Source organism: Topomyia yanbarensis, chromosome 1 (genome assembly GCF_030247195.1).
Source record: "Topomyia yanbarensis strain Yona2022 chromosome 1, ASM3024719v1, whole genome shotgun sequence".
Classification (NCBI taxonomy): Eukaryota; Metazoa; Arthropoda; class Insecta; order Diptera; family Culicidae; genus Topomyia; species Topomyia yanbarensis.
The window spans coordinates 31,277,986-31,298,287 of NC_080670.1; the positions used below are offsets into that span (position 1 = coordinate 31,277,986).

At 41.3% G+C, this 20,302-nt stretch overlaps 2 protein-coding genes across 8 annotated transcripts in view; one reads left to right on the top strand and one right to left on the bottom strand.

Annotated features, from left to right (window-relative positions):
• Positions 1-157: 157 nt before the first annotated feature.
• LOC131677237 (cellular tumor antigen p53-like) lies at positions 158-2,776 on the top strand. 2 transcript variants are annotated; one of them, XM_058956957.1, is made up of 5 exons: positions 158-342; positions 1,097-1,202; positions 1,264-1,306; positions 1,374-2,505; positions 2,584-2,776. In XM_058956957.1, the coding sequence occupies exons 2-5, from the start codon at positions 1,153-1,155 to the stop codon at positions 2,628-2,630; spliced, it is 1,272 nt and encodes a 423-aa protein (XP_058812940.1). In that variant the 5' UTR covers positions 158-342; positions 1,097-1,152; the 3' UTR covers positions 2,631-2,776. The 2 variants fall into 2 exon arrangements, with proteins under 2 accessions (XP_058812940.1, XP_058812941.1); XM_058956958.1 differs by having other exon boundaries at positions 1,377-2,505.
• Positions 2,777-2,821: 45 nt separating this feature from the next.
• The window catches only part of LOC131677230 (dedicator of cytokinesis protein 1), a 90,518-nt gene continuing 73,037 nt past the window's right edge, over positions 2,822-20,302 (bottom strand). The window contains exons 6-13 of one of the 6 annotated variants that reach the window (XM_058956944.1): positions 10,004-10,117; positions 7,711-9,591; positions 7,141-7,646; positions 6,964-7,074; positions 6,581-6,688; positions 5,594-5,669; positions 5,312-5,524; positions 2,822-4,187 (exon numbers count right to left, since the gene is read on the bottom strand). In XM_058956944.1, the coding sequence (XP_058812927.1) occupies positions 3,687-4,187; positions 5,312-5,524; positions 5,594-5,669; positions 6,581-6,688; positions 6,964-7,074; positions 7,141-7,646; positions 7,711-9,591; positions 10,004-10,117 (3,510 nt within the window). In that variant the 3' untranslated portion in view covers positions 2,822-3,686. The other 5 variants (XM_058956946.1, XM_058956945.1, XR_009303309.1 and 2 more) reach the window with 5 other exon arrangements.

Sequence of the window (20,302 nt, forward strand, 5' to 3'; positions counted from 1 at the left end):
CGAAACCCCCTCGATGTCAGCACAGCCCTATTTCGTCAAAAACACTACCATGAGCATATATGTCAACCCGTCGGTAGTGTCAGTCCAAAAAAAGAGAAACAGAGAGCACGAGAGCACCGCTTGCTTTGTTCCGGAATTTCTGACAGTCGACCGTCAACTGTCCGCTTAAGCAGTCTTGTGCAATAGTTTTCACCGATTTTTTTTTTCTCCATCAAGTGGTCGCGGGCCGTTTTGGTTCCAAATAGTTGCGAAAATAGCTTTGTTAAAGAAGTGCTTGTGGCTGGCAACGGCATCGAACCGGCTGAAAACAAGATCAAATCTTCGGAAATATACCAGGAAGAGGTAAGTAAAATAAAAAAAAATCGACGGAAAATGAAGCCGGTGTTTTACCAAGAATTCTTCCGGAGGAGCACCTCACTTTCCGGAGGAATCGAATTGGAATCGTTTGAAATCGTAAGTGGGAAAACCTGAGGTAAACAGCTGAAGGGTCGCCATTTTACGCGAACCAGACATTTTTTTAACTCGATCAATGACTCATCTGATGAAAATTCCAAAAGAAAACATCTTGAGCGGGGTGTTTTTGAGTGATTTACGGAAACATACTTCAATCGAGTGCAAACATCGACAAACAAATGCAAGGCTTTCGACTAAAATCGTTTTTTCTTGATTTTAAAGCCTTCTGAGTGAAACAAAATAGTAAATATTCTTTAATTACACCGGTCAGCCGGTAATCCGTGAGATAAGGAAAAAAAACTCTACGCATCAAAACAAACATTTCGCGAACTTGCATCATTCTTGAGCGAACATGTTTGGTATCTGATAGAGCAGCTTCACACCCCCGTCTCCACCTGCGAACGGTCACCTTTTTCACTTTTGACAGTAACTCCATTTTTTGCTGGATGACCCGAGAAAAGCAAACATGTTGCGGCATTATCTCAAACATTTTGTCACGTTGCATCAATAATTTGTTTTGATTCAATCGCAATTGGCCGTGCAACATAACGAAGACGGCGAAGACAACAACAACAATTTGTTGCGTCATTTTATTTATGTTTACGATTCAACGCATTAATGTTTGTTTGGTTTTGTTTTACAGACAGACGACAGCGTCGATTGGCCAAAGCCAGTGAAAAGAATCGTAATTGTTGGAAAATGGTCGACTCCCAGGAACTAAACGGTGGCGAATTTAACGAGGATAAAGAGTAAGTTTTCGGTCAAATCGATTAACTGATGCCTGACAAATTTTTCTCGTTGTCTACATAGAGTTCAAAGCGACGAGGAGATGTTTCCGCTTACAGGAAATTCGGTATGTTATTACGCATAAAATTATTGCGGAACGAATTTCTAATATGGTTTTCTTCTCTCTTCCCAAGCAGCAACAATTTGAGTTGAAAGATTTAGACAGCCAAACGATAGAGTTGTTCAACAGTCAGACTTACGCCGATGATGCGAACAAAGTACTAAACAACAACGATTTTGCCACACATTCTGAAGGGTTTGAACTACCAGTTTCGCTCAAGAGCCTTGAAAACCTAGAACCTGGTCAAACGATCGACATGGAAGTGTACACAGGTCACGTTGATAACAAACCTACTTTTGCTAGGTTAGAGCATCTGAAGCAGTTTCCGTCGATCGACGCAATGCTTGTGCCGTGGATTAACTTCCAGGTAAGCCTTCCAAGTGAAGCAAGTGACAAGACTAGCTGGATGTATTCGGAAATATTGCGTAAGCTTTTCGTCAAAATGGGGAACACATGCACATTTAACGTTTCCTTAGCAGCTGCCTCTGACGTGGCCACCATTGTTCGGGTGATGGTAGTTTGCTCGGCACCAGAGGACCTTCACAATCCCGTTTCTCGTTGCGATAACCACCGTTGCAGTGACAAATCGGACATTCTAGATGATATTAAAACACACGTGGTACGGTGCAAAAATGAACAAGTTAGCTACGTAGGTATCAAAGAGGGAAAAATTTTCGAGGAACGTCTGGCCGTTCTGGTCCCTCTGGGGCATTCCAACAAGACAGGAATCACATTGGAATTTGTCTGTCAAAACTCCTGCCGTAATATAAACCGCCGTGCCACAGCATTGGTATTCACGTTAGAAAACGAAGCAGGCGAAATTTTGGGCCGTCAAACGTTCCAGATAAAAATCTGTACAAACATCAAACGGGACAAGCTGAATGAGGAAAAAGCGGAAATGGAGGAAACCATACGTAAGCGCAAAGCAGCACGTCCGCTGGAAATGCGGCGAGGTAAAAAGCATATGCGATACCATTCCACTTCCCGGCAGCAGCATCCGGGGTTGCAAATCAAGGAGGAATCCGGCACGAGACGGTGCGAAATCGAGCCGGTTACTCTGCAAGTGACACTGCCAAATCGTCGAATTGCGAAGCGTATGCTGGAGAACGCCATCGGTCACGTTTCGACGGCCATCGTGAAAACTTCCAGCGAAACCGAACGCAGCCAGCTGATGCAGTATGTACAAGACATTCGGCGCACTAAATGTAAGCTTGGGGAAATCGACGCCGACGAGTGTGTCGAGTGGGATTCTGAGTAACGTTTTTTCCTTTGTTGGTTTTTAGCCTCGTTCGCGTTTGTCAATAGCCAGAGCAGCGTGGACAGTGATTGATTGAAGCATGGCGCGAGATGCTCGCTGAACGGTACCTACTTAATTTTAGCATTTGATGTATGTTTGTGTTATTTATAAAGATGTAGTTTTTTAAGTATTATAGTTAACAAATTCAAATTAAACTTGAAAAGAGTAAGTGAAACATACATATGCGGTAGGACATTTCTTTCAAATGATGACAAGCCCCCGAGTTGAATCTGAAGTCCGTGCTAGATAAGCACGGTACGTATTGCGACCAGTATGTTTATATTTGTGCTTTCTAAAGTTGCCTTATCAGCTAATATATAGAACTTAGGACATTGCGCGAATGATGGAGGCTTACCACCATCGATGGTAAGAAATAAGTTATAAACTAGCTAGCTAATAATCGTACCTAGGTTTGCGTCGAAGTAGAAAAATCTGTTTCTGATATGCAACAAAACTTATCCTAGCGAAAGATTTGTTCTATAAATAATTCTTCAAATTTGGACCAATTACCTTTCCCCTGTTGCTGTAATAGTTCACATACTGCTCTGACTCTAACCTACTATAATTCCCTAACCTACCCTAATTTACGTAATAATGGAAGAGGGCTGTAAAAAAAGTTCCATCCTATCGTCTTTGGTTGTTTGTCAATTGGTAGAGAAATGAGAATCTCTTGAAAATTTTGATCGAAATCTGCTTAACTAGAAATTAAAGTTGGTATCACCAACGTAAGTTCTACGATTTGGAGATTAAAATAAAAACAAGGAAAACAACGGCTTCGCCCTCCTAATAAAGATGCTGTGTTTAAAACATAAAATAAATGGCTCTGCGATTTTAATTTTCAAGTAAATTGCAATACTTATTTGTCTTTGTTCGGCTCAAAACTCGGAAGGCCGACCTATCGTGGAACGAAACGTTTAAAACTTGGAATTTGCGCGATACACAAATATTACGCTATCTAAAAATCTATCGTTCCCATCTTAGCACACATTCGTTTCCCATCTTTTATGTACTAAACCGTTCGAACGGGGGGTACTTTTGTACTGATAAATTTTGATTCTCAGTTTCCGCACAGTGGCGTTTCAGTTTTGCTCATACCTTGGAATTTCTCGCCGGTTTCGGAGGAGGTGTCGGTGGCCTCTTTCGCTCGTCGTATGCACCGATCACAATTACATGGTTGTTTCTCGTCTCGACCACATCATACGACGAGTTGATAACGACCGTGGTGGTGGAGGTGGCGGTACTGCCCCCTGCTGTTGGAACTGGTGGTAACGGTTTGCAGCTAACGTAGTGACTCGCCGCACCCAACATCCGCCGGTGCAGAGCGCTATCATTCAACGGTAGATTGCTGTAATCGCTGTCACGGGTTTTCAGCGGTAGCGGCGGTGGAACTAGGTCTTCCTCCGATGTAGTGGAACCGTTGGTTATGATCGAATTGCGATTGCTGCTACTGTCGGCCGAGCCGATGGAGTTAGTATCCGGACCTCCGCTGGTGAGAGTTTTTATGCTGAGCGTCGGAGTGACGACGCTCGGTGGTCGCGACAAACGTTTCTCCTTTTCTACCTCCGAACGAAGCGGCCGTTTCGGGTGAAGCTGAAAGGTAGAAAAGGGTAGGATTTTGCGTTTAATTCCAGTAGAAGGACTCAATGATGTTGATGGTCGTGTCGACGAACACTAACATTGGGCAATAGTCCTATCAGCCCGGTGATCGGTTCTCACTGTAGTTCAAACTTATGACTCTTAACAAACATCTCTCTCTCTTTTGTTTACCATTGATCTGCTACTGTCATGCCAATCGAGTACGAGATTTGTACCTCTTTCGAGAAGGATTCAAAGAGATTTCCCTCGTATTGAATGCTTTTGACAGGTCCCGTGCTCGATTGAAACTGACAGATAAATGGTAAACACAAAAGAGATATGTCTTCACTCAAGGATTCAGCAAAGACAAATAATAAAGTAAATAGTACGAGTTTTTAAAAATTGTGACTCATTTTGCAATTTTAGAACGAGTGACTTTGGTCTCTTCAGATTTGATTGCTCTCACCACTTGATGGCGCTTCAGTTGGATGTTTCTGTTGAGAGTGTACTCGAAAGAGACAATCATCAACGCCCCAGTAAAGTTCAGCCGGAAATGAACTGGAATTCTGGCTGGATTCAGTTCGTCCACGGACTCCAGCGACACAACCGATTCTAACTAGAATCGTTTGTGTCACTGAAGCCAGAATGCGATCTGGAACCAGCCAGAATTCCGATTCATTTCCGGCTGTGCTTATCTGGGGCAGGCCAGGAGCTAAACTGAAATTTTTGGTGACAGCTACGTTGTTTGGTGTGCCACTGCCCAGTAGTGAGATTTTTCAGCGTTTGATCCTTGCAAACGATGCTTTTGCATGTTTTCCACTATGGCGTAACTCAAAAAAACAATTGATACAACAGAATTAGTATTACCCCCAGAACGATGATCAATAAGCAATGAGTAGTTGTATTTTGTTCAATATTTTGGTTCTAAAAATACATCAGGGCCACTCATCATCTACACTATTGAAGACCAGCAAAAGCATCAACGGTCTCAAGTGGCTTCCTTGGAGTATTTCTGACAAAGAATTGCCGGGAAAGTTTCTGTGACAATCACTGCACCTGCAAAGCACTGCTAAAACACTCTGGAGCCGCTCATTGAACGTTTCTCACAGTTTACTTCAATAAACCATTCTGAAACTCACCTCCTCGGTTAGCTCCACCACCGATAACGAACCGGTTCCGCACAGGCTACCAGTCGGCGTCGAACAGGCCGGTGTACTTATGCTGGGAGGTCCACTTTGGAAAATGGCACTGTCACGATCGCTACAGCTACTGCCAACCTCGCTGGCAACCGTGATGGGTGACGTATAGAACAAGCTGTTCGACACCGGAAGCGTCAATGAGTCGCGATCCATCTGAAAATATATAGGGATTATGTTGCATTAAAAAGCACTACTAACGGAAGGTTAGTTGAGGGAATTTACCTTTCGACTCGATCGTCGCTTGGTTAACGTTTTGTCTTTCTTGTTCTTCGAACCGGGGGAACTTCCGAGGGATGTTCTAAACAAAACAGATGTAATCGAAATGAGGTAAACAATAAACATTAACATAAATGAAACATAACCTATAAACTATAGTTAACAGTAACGCAAACAAACGCATCCCGAATAATGGAACTGTCGCCCGGATTGGTCGAATCCCCGGTGAACGAGTAAAACTATAATAAAAACCAAAAACCATCCAACACACCAAAACAGTAACATTCAATGCTGCAGAAAGGAGAAAATATGCTGTGACATAATTTTTCCATTCGACTGAAGGAACGAGTGAGACGACAGATCGAGTCTACTTTTCGGCACGTTGCGGTCGGCGTCATTGCGATGCACGGAATAGGGAAAGCAGTAAAAGAAGGAAAGAAAGAAAAGCAGAAATTGAGTAGCTTCCTAGTTTTTACCCAGCGATAGTTTTGTGTTTGGTTGTGTGTGTGTTTCGGTGAATAGTTGGTGTCTTGATACCAGGTTTTTTGAACTGTGTTTGTGACACTAGAATGATGAATCGTGAGTAAAACACACTTGAACGCAAGCCACCACGTTTCTGTTCTTTAGAAACGTCTAACCGAATTCAAGAGTACAATTGATCATCCAGAACCTACAGACATTTAGTGGCCCAAGGTTTATAAAGAAAACATATTACTCAAATTTATTTTTATCTCGTGAAGCCAATGTTCCAAATTTCAAATGCGCACACTTCAGATCAGCCTTCCCTCGCTCTATTAGTGTTTTTATTGTGGTTGTTGTTGTTACCGAACTTGCAGCGAACTAATTTGGCAGCGAATTCCCCACGTGGAAGAATCGCGTAAGCGAAAAGCATGATCAGACAAAAAATACAAAAACAAAAGAAAACATTTGTGAGATTTGCTTTCACTGGCCGAAAATGGAATGACACTACAAAGTCTATAGAAATACACGCACTGTCGAATTCTGCTGCCAAACTTGGTGGAAATGTTGGCGATCAGCTTGCCGGAGTTGGTCCCTAGCTTGACGCTGGACAGGCTCAACCGATCGAACTCGAAAAAGTCGCTGCGTTGGTTGATAGTGTTAGGGAGAAAAAAACAAGCAAAGCGGTTGGTTTAATGTTGAGGCTAATGTTCTGAAAAAATGTGTTCGCTATTTTGAAATACAGCTGAGCAGTTCTTACGAAGATACTCTAATACGGGATCTCACGTGTTTCTTCCCATCTTTTCATATAGACAATTCAAAACCTGATATTGATGATTACGAATGGAATGAATAAACTACGATAAGGCAGAACTCTTTTACAAGGATAATAAACAGCCTTGGACAAGTTATCTTACCTTGTCAGATTGGCGGTATTGAAGTTCGTTGCGAAATTGGTGAAGGTCGATTTGAATCCTCCGGAACTGGTAGTCGTCGGTCGACTGTTCTGGCTCTTAGAAATCCCACTACTAAAATAGTCACAGAAAAACCGTCATCAATAAAAGCTCCCAACCAAATACATCCACTATACTCACTCCGATGATCCAATACTGGTTTCCGACAGCCGACTGGAGTCGATGCTAACCTGCGGCAGCGCCGAGATTTGCCTTCTCAACGTCACTTCGCTCTCCCGATCGATCTTGATGTCGGTCGTGCGCTTGCCGTACTTCTCCTCCACACTGGACTGAATGCTCGCGAAGCACTTCTCCAACCGATCGTGGAACGGTAGCAGGCTAGCTGGAGTCTTCATCTTGTGCACCAGAATGGCCACCTCCAGCAGGGGTATTTGCGACGCTATCAAATCCTTCAACTGCGCTACAAATCTATTGTTCTCCGGGTATCGGATCACATATTCCGGCGTCAGGAATGCATCCTCATAGATCGGAATGCCACCGTTCACTGCCGCATCCACAACTCCGTGGATGATGGCGCTCAGCGAGTGAATCGGAATGTTCGGATCTGCCTGGTGCTCCAGGACCAGCTCTCGAATGCTGCGATTTTTCGCTTCTACCGATTCGATCGCCATTTCAATGGGAGATATCTATGAGAAAAAAAAATACATTCAACTATCAAAGTTACTAATCATTAATCTATTCAACACCTACCATGAATGTCTCGGAAGACTTCACCGGGAACCACCGTAGAATTCCCGGCAGCGCATCGGTCGTACGCAGTACTGTTCGCTCGTACGAAGTGTTAGCGATATCATCACCCCCTCCGCACGAGTCCCGAATCGGACGAGAGAACTGAAATTCGCTCACATTGTTTGACTGGTAGAACTTCACAATGTTCGACGCAATATTTTTCTTGTCCTTGCCCAGCCGACGATCACGACCAACGGGATCAACCTTCACGATTTGAATAAACTGCCCATCACTTTGTCGAATTTCCTGGCCCGGATTTAAGGTTGGAACCAACTCCGCCCGTGGATGCTGACTTAGAATGCGGGTGTTGAACGAACCGGCGTCTTCGTACTCGTTGCCACGATATACGAATTCCTGATTGCGTAAAAACTGAGGGAATCCATAGCCATAGAATGCCACCCTGTAGTAGTTCGATTCATAGCGTTTCTCCCGTAGAATCTTTTCATAGAACTGGGACATCTTTTTGTACAGCTCGGCAAGGCTTAGATAGTCGTAGATTTCGTTTTCGTACTGCAGCGACAGCTCCTTGCACATATCAATGGCCGATTCCCACATTTTTCCTCGATCAAACAGATCGATAATGTCCCGGTACAGTTTCTCCTTGAGGGCCCAATGAGTACTGCATGACAGGTGTCGACTGGATTTCAGCAGGGCAGACAAAGGAGAATCGTTCCAGCATAGTTCGTTGCTGTGCAGTTTCAGAGTGTAGGCAGCTTCCGTGAAGTTATCGAACTCCATGTGTAGGTCGCACAGTTTGTTCACGTAACGAATGTACATTTCCTTGCGATTCACCTCGGAATAGAACTGCAGCAAACTAACCGTGCAAGCCATGCGATTTTCCTTGCTTTCGTCGTGGATTAGACACCGATATTCCAGCAGTTTCTCCATCAGCCGAGTCAACACGTTAACGCACTGTAATCCAGGTGACTGGAGCGTGTTATGATTGCTGCACGATTCGTGCATGATTTCGTAAAACAGGTCCTTGTATTCGGCGTCTCCGTAACCTCCCTCTATGTAGTGATCAAGCTTCTCGATGATCTCCTTCTCGAAATCGTTGAAATTTCCTTTTATGTGACTCGTGTTCCGTTTCGTATCCCCGTAGCTTTCCATCACGTACTTCGAGCTATAGTACTCGCATTGCATCATGTCGAAAAAGATCGGAATAGAAGCTTTCCTCAGCTCCAATTCCGGAATCATGCTCATCTCCAGGATCGGACCAACCAGCTGCGGTACGAAAATAATCTTATGTTCCCCCAAGTTGAACCACATCTTTCTGATCTCGAACGCCGTCTCCCTACGAATGTCCCGATAGTTGCTCAATATCAGCGACTGCTTCGTCTTGCTGAACAGGTTCAACTGCAGCGCCGGCTGCGTCAGAAATGTGATCGAGCACTGGAAGTAATTCGACCAAACCTGCTTCTCGAACGGCGAAAAGAACCACTCCATAATCACGCCGGCAAAATGCCGTAAGCTCTCCAGTATCACAGTATTCTGGTGCATGATCATGTCCAACCAGTCCACCGGAAACACCGGCTTGGACACCAACTCTTTGAACACCAGCAGAATCTCCATCAGAAAATCCAACAGATCGTAACTGGTGAGAAAACTTCGCACGTACGCCTGATAGTGATTCTCCTTCATGCTACGGAAGATACCAAGCATAATCGCGACCAGATTACCGACCAGCGGATTATCACGGTCCATGGCGATCGAGCTTTGAATGACCGTTCTCAGCAGTATCTGCATGATCTCACGGACGTCGTTATCGGTGGAACCGATATCCTCCTCGCTGTGGAATAACAGCTCCAACATGTTATTCATGATATTGACGCACTCGGCCACCTAGATTTCGAGGGGTTATGATAGAAAGTTAGTTTAATTTACAATTTTATCAATATGGAGTATGAACAAAGAACCAATTCATTGCATGATTTAATATAGTTGAGACACGACAACGTGTACGTTGTTCGGTCTCGCCTGTCAAGGTCCGTTGTTGGCACGAGAGTTTAAGAGAAAATTCTGATAAAAAATGCACACCGAAAAGCAATTATTTCTGGCGTTGTGCTGCAACAAACACATTAGCACAGAAGCCTATACACGACACTCGCTTTCAGCATGCGGCCAACACACATCAGCACACTCTCACTGTTGCATATACACACTATCGTTACTCAGCTATGCACTTTGGTTGATGGTTACGATCTGAATCGACCAACGGATGAGCTTGTGTGGGTGTGTTATGATAAATAAATACCTTCGTCTTGGCGGTGGTTTCGCGCGTGTGCAGCTGTGACTTGCTCTCCCCCAGCACCTTGGCCGCCTTGATCAGGTTCTTCTCCTGCTGCCGGATGTCGAACATGAAGTCGCCCTGCTCAATTCGAGTGGAAGCGCGATGGTTGTTTGTTTCGTTCCGTTTAGTAAGAGGGTAGCACACAGTGATTTTATTCGCACACAGCCAAACAATTGCAGCAAAGGCAGGATTTTTGAAGGAGGGAGATTGATGTGTGGGTTGTTTTCGGTGTTATGATACCGATTTGGAAGTGTTGGTGAAACAACCGAAAAAACAGTGTAAAGAGTTTCGAAAATGTCCGTTCACCAAGTTGATTTATTTATAATATTGGAAAGTGTCATGTCATCACATTTTATTGTAGGAATTTTATTAGGTGAAAAGGAGTAGGAAGAAAAAACAACTTGTTAAAATAATAGTATTTTCTAGTATGCAAATGATTAACTAACACAATTAGTAACTGTAACTCCAAACACCAGGTTAGAAGAGGTGAATAAAACAGATGTTAATTGTTAGAAAAGAAATAATGTTAGGCTAAATTCCCGAAGGTAACAATAACGGTGAAAGTAAGCGATTAGTAAAGTCGTGATTCGCTGCTTAGGCCACACTCTTGTCCAACTAACGAATTTGATTCGCTAGTTGTACCGACTGACAAATGTCAAAAACTTTCCAAAGGAGATGTTGGCCGTGTAAATGCATCCGTTCACATCTCTAAATATTGTCAGATTGATTGTCAAAGTAAATTTGACATGAGATTTTGGCATTCAGATGCTTTTTAGTTGGACAATGGTCCAACTAGCGGAGGTCCAACTAAAAAGCAGTCCAGTTAAAAAGTGTCCAACCAGCGAATCACGACTGTATTGCAAAATGTCAAGTCCAGTGCAGGAACAATATTTTTTTTGAGTCGGGAGATTTCTATTAAGCACAATCTAGGATTATTTTATATGCGGTTTTTATATTGTCCGTTTCTTCCAATTTACCCTTGTGGAATTCGCTGGTGTAAGGGGCCGTACACAAATGACGTAGCTTTTTGGGCGATTTTTGACCCCTCCCTCCCCCTCGTAGCATTTGGTCACAAAATTCTAACCTCCCCCTCGTAAATAACGTAGCATTTACCTACCCCCTCCCCCTCGTCCCATGCAAAGCGCCCGGGTGATGAAAAAAAATTACATGTTTTTCAATTATTTTAAATACATGTCCTTTCAAAATGTTTGACGACTTTTATCAACATTTTCATTATAACAGCAAATTGCGTGCAAAATAAGCCCATTTCATCACAAATATAGTGTTGATAGTTTTGTTTTGAATTTTATATGTCAAGGGGAGCATAAAAAGAAGTTCTCTCAGTTCACAATCCTGCAGCTGCAAATGATTCTAAGAAGCATGCGTTCATTTAAATTACTAAATTTTGTTTGGTTGAATCCGAAGTGAAATTTTAATTCAGCTTCCAAACTAAGTCTACTAGTTAGCAACATTAACTAACTAATGTAGCAAGTTAAATCCGCATACAAAATCTTTTCGTATTTTTGTGAACTTGTAATTCCGCGAATCGTAAAATTTACCTCATGAAAAACCGCATCAAAAGTAACTTGTTTGAATTCAAATTCATTTCTCTTGGGAATGGAGGATCATTAAATTGTTTTCTCTAAACAATGGGTTTTAAACTTAATGCTACGTCGCACAACTTCTGACCCTACCCTCCCCCTCGTCACAAATTTGGTATACCCTCCCTACCCCCCAGAATGCTACGTCATTTATGCATAGCCCCTAAGACTGAGATCCAAAGTATCCATATCTGTACCAAAAAACTAGGAGTGGGTAATGTCCGGGACGTAACCGCGGTGTTGACGTAGGACTAAACTTGGGCATATCATATGACATTCATGGATAATTTGAGCCAATGCACTTTTTGAATGAATGTTTACTGGAAATTTCATGTCGAATGAGATTGCCACATTCACTGATTTTCTAGGACTTGCAAAAACCTTCGGGTTTGTAGATTAATTTGATAAACATTTGCTTATATGAATCACTGGTAAATGTATACAAGAATTGACAGGCGCAAACTTATTAAATGGAACTTTCTAATTCAATTCTTTCTCCATTATGTTTTCATCCTAAAAAGAACGGTTTGTAGATAACTATATTTGGTGATACCAGACGAGAATCCTTGCTAACGATTCGAACCTTGCCCGAATTCGCTTCTGCTGCGTACATACACGAACATTCCCCTTTCGCAGCTCACATCGAATGAGCATTGTATATCGGAATGCGATCTCTTTTATAAACTTCTTAGTGCAGATGGTAGTCCATCCCTTTGTGCGACAAATGAAAATATTTTCATCATTCGTTTTGGCGTGGCATTCGCTTAGTAGCAGGGTTGCCACATTCACTAATGTTCTAGAAAGATTTGCATTGTAGATTCTTTCTAAATAAATTCTTTCTCCATTATATTTTCATCCTAATAAGAACGGTTTGCAGATAACTATTTTTGGTGATACCAGACGAGTACATACACCAGATGCGTACATACACGAACATTCCCCTTTCGCAGCTCACATCGAATGAGCATTGTATGTCGGAATGCGATCTCTTTTATAAACTTCTTAGTGCAGATGGTAGTCCATCCCTTTGTGCGACAAATGAAAATATTTTCATCATTCGTTTTGGCGTGGCATTCGCTTAGTAGCAGGGTTGCCACATTCACTAATGTTCTAGTAAGATTTGCATTGTAGATTAATTCGATAAACATTGGTTTATATGTGTCATTGATAAAGTACAGCAGACTTGACAGGCGCAAACTCAATCCAAGTTATTAAAAGGAGCTTTCTAAATAAATTCTTTCTCCATTATATTTTCATCCTAATAAGAACGGTTTGCAGATAACTATTTTTGGTGATACCAGACGATTACATACACCAGATGCGTACATACACGAACATTCCCCTTTCGCAGCTCACATCGAATGAGCATTGTATATCGGAATGCGATCTCTTTTATAAACTTCTTAGTGCAGATGGTAGTCCATCCCTTTGTGCGACAAATGAAAATATTTTCATCATTTTTTTTGGCGTGGCATTCGCTTAGTAGCAGGGTTGCCACATTCACTAATGTTCTAGTAAGATTTGCATTGTAGATTAATTCGATAAACATTGGTTTATATGTGTCATTGATAAAGTACAGCAGACTTGACAGGCGCAAACTCAATCCAAGTTATTAAAAGGAGCTTTCTAAATAAATTCTTTCTCCATTATATTTTCATCCTAATAAGAACGGTTTGCAGATAACTATTTTTGGTGATACCAGACGATTACATACACCAGATGCGTACATACACGAACATTCCCCTTTCGCAGCTCACATCGAATGAGCATTGTATATCGGAATGCGATCTCTTTTATAAACTTCTTAGTGCAGATGGTAGTCCATCCCTTTGTGCGACAAATGAAAATATTTTCATCATTTTTTTTGGCGTGGCATTCGCTTAGTAGCAGGGTTGCCACATTCACTAATGTTCTAGTAAGATTTGCATTGTAGATTAATTCGATAAACATTGGTTTATATGTGTCATTGATAAAGTACAGCAGACTTGACAGGCGCAAACTCAATCCAAGTTATTAAAAGGAGCTTTCTAAATAAATTCTTTCTCCATTATATTTTCATCCTAATAAGAACGGTTTGCAGATAACTATTTTTGGTGATACCAGACGAGTACATACACCAGATGCGTACATACACGAACATTCCCCTTTCGCAGCTCACATCGAATGAGCATTGTATGTCGGAATGCGATCTCTTTTATAAACTTCTTAGTGCAGATGGTAGTCCATCCCTTTGTGCGACAAATGAAAATATTTTCATCATTCGTTTTGGCGTGGCATTCGCTTAGTAGCAGGGTTGCCACATTCACTAATGTTCTAGTAAGATTTGCATTGTAGATTAATTCGATAAACATTGGTTTATATGTGTCATTGATAAAGTACAGCAGACTTGACAGGCGCAAACTCAATCCAAGTTATTAAAAGGAGCTTTCTAAATAAATTCTTTCTCCATTATATTTTCATCCTAATAAGAACGGTTTGCAGATAACTATTTTTGGTGATACCAGACGATTACATACACCAGATGCGTACATACACGAACATTCCCCTTTCGCAGCTCACATCGAATGAGCATTGTATATCGGAATGCGATCTCTTTTATAAACTTCTTAGTGCAGATGGTAGTCCATCCCTTTGTGCGACAAATGAAAATATTTTCATCATTTTTTTTGGCGTGGCATTCGCTTAGTAGCAGGGTTGCCACATTCACTAATGTTCTAGTAAGATTTGCATTGTAGATTAATTCGATAAACATTGGTTTATATGTGTCATTGATAAAGTACAGCAGACTTGACAGGCGCAAACTCAATCCAAGTTATTAAAAGGAGCTTTCTAAATAAATTCTTTCTCCATTATATTTTCATCCTAATAAGAACGGTTTGCAGATAACTATTTTTGGTGATACCAGACGAGTACATACACCAGATGCGTACATACACGAACATTCCCCTTTCGCAGCTCACATCGAATGAGCATTGTATGTCGGAATGCGATCTCTTTTATAAACTTCTTAGTGCAGATGGTAGTCCATCCCTTTGTGCGACAAATGAAAATATTTTCATCATTCGTTTTGGCGTGGCATTCGCTTAGTAGCAGGGTTGCCACATTCACTAATGTTCTAGTAAGATTTGCATTGTAGATTAATTCGATAAACATTGGTTTATATGTGTCATTGATAAAGTACAGCAGACTTGACAGGCGCAAACTCAATCCAAGTTATTAAAAGGAGCTTTCTAAATAAATTCTTTCTCCATTATATTTTCATCCTAATAAGAACGGTTTGCAGATAACTATTTTTGGTGATACCAGACGATTACATACACCAGATGCGTACATACACGAACATTCCCCTTTCGCAGCTCACATCGAATGAGCATTGTATATCGGAATGCGATCTCTTTTATAAACTTCTTAGTGCAGATGGTAGTCCATCCCTTTGTGCGACAAATGAAAATATTTTCATCATTTTTTTTTGGCGTGGCATTCGCTTACTAGCAGGGTTTCCACATTCACTAATGTTCTAGAAAGATTTGCAAAAACCTACGGGTTTGTAGATTAATTCGATAAACATTGGTTTATGTGTCACTGCTAAAGTACAGCAGACTTGACAGGCGCACACTCAATGCAAGTTATTAAATGGAACTTTCTAATTCAATTCTTTCTCCATTATGTTTTCATCCTAAAAAGAACGGTTTGTAGATAACTATGTTTGGTGATACCAGACGAGAATCCTTGCTAACGATTCGAACCTTGCCCGAATTCGCATCTGCTGCGTACATACACGAACATTCCCCTTTCGCAGCTCACATCGAATGAGCATTGTATATCGGAATGCGATCTCTTTTATAAACTTCTTAGTGCAGATGGTAGTCCATCCCTTTGTGCGACAAATGAAAATATTTTCATCATTCCACATTCACTAATGTTCTAGAAAGATTTGCAAAAACCACCATTCAAAGCACGGCTAATTAATGCTTTTACAAAATCATTTCTATCAAAATTTACGGTAAAATCTACGGAATCTACTACACAATTGTTTTAATTATTTCCCAACAAATCGCGCAAAAATCTGTTCCGTACAGCACAGCGCAAATAATTGACGTTGGAAAACAAATCGGCAACTTCAGCTGCCAAACACTTAGAAACGATCGAAGCATTTTTCCGTTAATATCACTTTTCTGACTCAAATTGTTGTAGGTATTTTATTGCTTCCGTCCAATTGGTCAGTTTATTGGTTTTATCGCACATTTTTCGGATATTATTATAGAAAATAACTAACCCGATAAGAGGGAAGTTATTTTCCAAAGCACGAAATGGAAATTTCAATTGTAATTCTTCTGAGAACGATTTTGTGGTCCTAATAAGGACCGTTTGTTGTGAATATTATTTCGCCGTTTCCCGCTCGGCATGATGATTATTCGCTTGGCATGGATAGCGCACAGATTGGTATTTTCCAACAAACTAACCAGGTAGGCCTCGCTGGCTTCTTAAAGGGCCATTACGGCTGAGCTCCGGAAGAGTAGGTTTTGAAATTCTGTGCAATCTCACGGACCAGGCACTGGAAGAGCAGCTTGCGAATTAGTAACTCTGTCCACTTCTGAGAGCAATGAATTTCACGCAGGGCGACGACTGTTCTTGGTTGGCAGCGATAAGGCAGTAGCTATGATTTGGTTGGTGGTCAAAATGCAGCTTCTCGTTGAGCAGCACACGTACGTGTGTTCTGCTCTGTGGCTTACACACGTCTGGCTTTGAGAAAAACTGTGACACCCATATTTATAGGTTTTAGCATTAATGTTGATTCGCATTAAAAGTAGTTTTTGAACTTTTTAAACAAGTTTTACATAGCAAACAAGGTATCAATAGCAAGCGTTGAACGTTTTCCTTTCGATTTATGAAACAAAATTAGTAATTCCTTGAGTAGGAGAAAAGTTATTAGAGTTCAAAGTGTACGTAACGCATCCGTTTTGAAAATTTTGAAATGACACCCAGTATAGTAAAGAAAGACGTAAGTCCTACGTCAAAAACAGCGGTTGTTTGATTTGGATAAAACGACTAGTTTTCTCGGTAACATATGGAAAAAACGGATCTGCGCCTATTATTTAAATGTTCAATGTATAAAATAATTCGTTTTAATTAGTTGGCGGAAACCTGAACTAAAGTCCTTCAAGGTAGATCATTACAAGAATTAGAGAGGTTATACGTATATTTATTTGGCATCACTGTTGAGTTAAGCCGCTCTTCTTCAGGTGGTGAAACTGTTTCTTTTCCCTTAGGAGACTAACCGAATAATATAGAGTTTGTTCGGTACAAAAACCACTTTATTCAATTGGACTGTAAGCGATAGATCCCTAAGTGTCACTTGTTATGGTTGGTTGATAGTAGTTGCGGCTCTTGGTTCCTTATCGCTGCCCTCAAAATAGTAGAGATTCTCGTAGTATTAAACGTCGTCGAAGAAGAATCGGAATTGTATCGTATCGGAATCGTTCACTACTGTTGGATTAAAATTCTATTTTTTCTTTTGCCAGAAATTGAAAACTAAAGCTGTTTCCATCAACCGGAGTCCGATTTCTTATATATAACGCTCAAAAATGGTGCACTACACGCCACCGAAAAATTACCTAAAATTGAGTACTTTTGACTCAATCTCGCAGTATCGTGCAGGAAGGTAAAAATAGGTAAACCGTGTTGAAGGTAGTTTCCATTTAACTAAGGCAAAAATCATAACTCAACCTTGAGTTTAATGTACTTGAATTTAAGTTGAATTTACCTAATTTTGAGTATACCCAAACAAAAGCAAAGAGAATAGGGAAAGAGACGAAGAGTGAAAATCAGTCAAAACGGCAACACTACCTTTATGATGATTTCAACACTAAAATTTTGGCAACCGCTTCCACAGGCAGCACTTTAAATGACTCCTATTATATTTTGAAAACAAACCGTATGTCGATCGTTGGTTTTGTTTATCAAACGATGCGCATTTCGAAACAAAGAGATGAAATAATTCTAGAGCTTGTTTTTACTCATACATATACTCTAGAATACACCTCACAATCACAATTAAACCAAATTCTGACGAAAATTGAAATTTCTTTTTTGATAGATGTACAATACTTATCTCCTCCAACTCAGGCGTGAGTAATGTTTATTTATATTGCACGATTGGTCTGCTCAATAAGGTATTTTTGGCTTCACACTATTCGTCTCTTTCCCTATTCTCTTTGCTCAAAAGTACCTTACTGCACGGAAGACCTCGACTGAGTCGAATCTCTCGTTTTGCTTTTGACAACACTAATAAGTGCGAAAGCAACGCATAACTCAAAAGTACCTAAATTTAAGTTAAAAAGAACTTATTCTGTGGGTTGTTTCATTTTTGCGTGTACAAAAATTGGCACATTTCTGAATATTGCACAAAACTGGTGTCACTCACGCCGGTCATCTTTCAGTGCGTGTGATGATGCTGATGATGGTAATGACGTCGGGCGCTCATCGGTAGCGACGGTACGCTCTCTCGCATTCGTTCGGTCAGTAAAATAGGACAGCGCTATGATGGCTAGCTTGGATTGGAAATGTTTTTTTTTCTTGTTAGCGCACCAAATGAGTCATTTATTGCTTGTGGCACTAAAAACTGGATTCTAACCGCACTGCGCACTTAATATTCTTCTATTAAATTCTTGTCATAGACTGGTTAGTTCGACTGGTCTGTCTATGAATGTATCATCTCTATCACTTGAAATACATATGTGTTTTGACAGCTCGCTGTTTTCAGTAGCAGTTTGATCACTCGCACTTTGAAAGTGCAGAGTCCAGGTTGGTGGGAAGTGCGCAATACATGGCAAGGTTACGGTGAATCGAATGGATTTATGTTGCTTTTCTTCTTGCGAACGCAATTCCCTCGACTGGAATCGTAGGTTCATACGTAACTAGATGGATCGGTTTTCTTTGACCGTACTAAACCGCGCGAACTTCCTACTTTTTCGAGTGTTGCGAACCGAAAGAACTTTCTTGGTGGTTACTAAGCCTAGCTAAGCCCGGATGATACCTCAAAACCTCAACTTGTGCGATATCATCCGAACTGACATTTGTATTGTCAAAACCTTGGCGGCCCTTCCAATGGCTGCAACAGCGATGGGTACTATGTTGCGCGACGTTATCCTCACACCGCTGTGATGAGACACCTTGGCCGCTGAAGCCCATCTGTGTGAGTAACCTACACGGATACGAGAAACTACCAAAAGTTGAGCTCTTTTGACTCAATCTCGGGGTATCGTGGAATAAGGTAAAATTAGGTAAACCGTGTTGAAGGTAGTTTCCCTTTAACCACGGCAAAAATCACAACTCATTGAGAGGTTTTTTATACTCAACTTTGAGTTAAATATACTTAAATTTAAGTTGAATCTACCTAGTTTTGAGTAAACTTCAAACAACTCAAAAGTACCATATTCCATGGAAGACCAGGACTGAGTCGAATCTCTCTCTCTTTGTTATTGACAACACTAATAAGTGCGAAAGCGAAAACTCAAAACTAGCTAAATTTAAGTTAAAAGAACTTATTCTGTGGGTTGTTCTATTTTTCCGTGTACCCATCTCGGATCAATGTTATATATACAGGTATGGCGAAGGGGGCTCTTTGGTATTCGTAAGATGAATCTTACATGAGTGGTGTGTGATCACAGAATAAATCGACTTGCTTTTGTCATACCGTTCGTTCCGCTCCCATTGAATCGTGTGAACGCTATGACGTCGACCCGATGTGATGTGCTCCTGGATTGTTTACATATTTTTGGTTGCCAATACTAGCAAACCGTGCGTTCTGCCACATCTACATATACTCATTGGTCTCGGATGACAACCTGGACTTGCAAGGCCATCACTCACACATTTTGATGTAAGCAGAGTAGGAGTTAGGGATTGGAAATGGGAATGAGAAAGTCTAGCGGCACTTATCAATTTGGCTAAGACAACAAACAACTAATATAACCGGTGGTTACAACAGCGAAACCTTCGTCATTGAGCGACGATATATCGATCCCTGACTGAAAATATCTACGACTCGTGCTAGATCATATGGTTTGGGATAGATTACTGTTATTCTGCAGAGCGGTCAGGACTTCTCCCGGACGAGCACAATCATTCCGGGTAGAAAAACATGTATTCTTAGTTGGTTTTTCTTGCTAGGCTGCAAGCTTGCCAGATAATCTTGAGACAATGCTCTCCAGAAATGTTCACGCATCAATTGAATGTGTTAGACGACCGATCTTCTCGCGCCGTACGTAGGCGTTGCTTTTTACTTGGAACGAAACATCTCATATAGTCGATGGAGTTTGTGTTTGGCTTCATGAAAGTTGTTGGAGTTATCGGAATACAATTCCGGTACCATTCCTCCCTCTACGTTAAAGTGCGCCAAGAAATGCGTCGGTAATCAAATCCGACACCAACTCTAAATGAACGGCTTACGTCAACATATTGACGAATACTGCGATGCACGATTTTGCAACCTTCGGAGAGGATGGCGCAACTCGTTGATTCGGTAAGTCTCCTGTAAATTGTGAAGCCTCGGTTGGTCTTACTCGAAAACACTTGACGCATGATTTAGTACTCCTCGTACGATCAAACGTGTCTTGTGCAACCAAAAACGTTGCTGCTACGTTGAAATTAGTACTGAAAC

Bases quoted from the DNA above. Each gene is read 5' to 3' on its own strand.
- LOC131677237 (XM_058956957.1), top strand. From the start codon at position 1,153: ATGGTCGACTCCCAGGAACTAAACGGTGGCGAATTTAACGAGGATAAA. The intron at 1,203-1,263 runs GTAAGTTTTCGG...TTGTCTACATAG, and splicing joins GAATTTAACGAGGATAAAGA to AGTTCAAAGCGACGAGGAGA. The intron at 2,506-2,583 runs GTAAGCTTGGGG...GTTGGTTTTTAG, and splicing joins AGACATTCGGCGCACTAAAT to CCTCGTTCGCGTTTGTCAAT.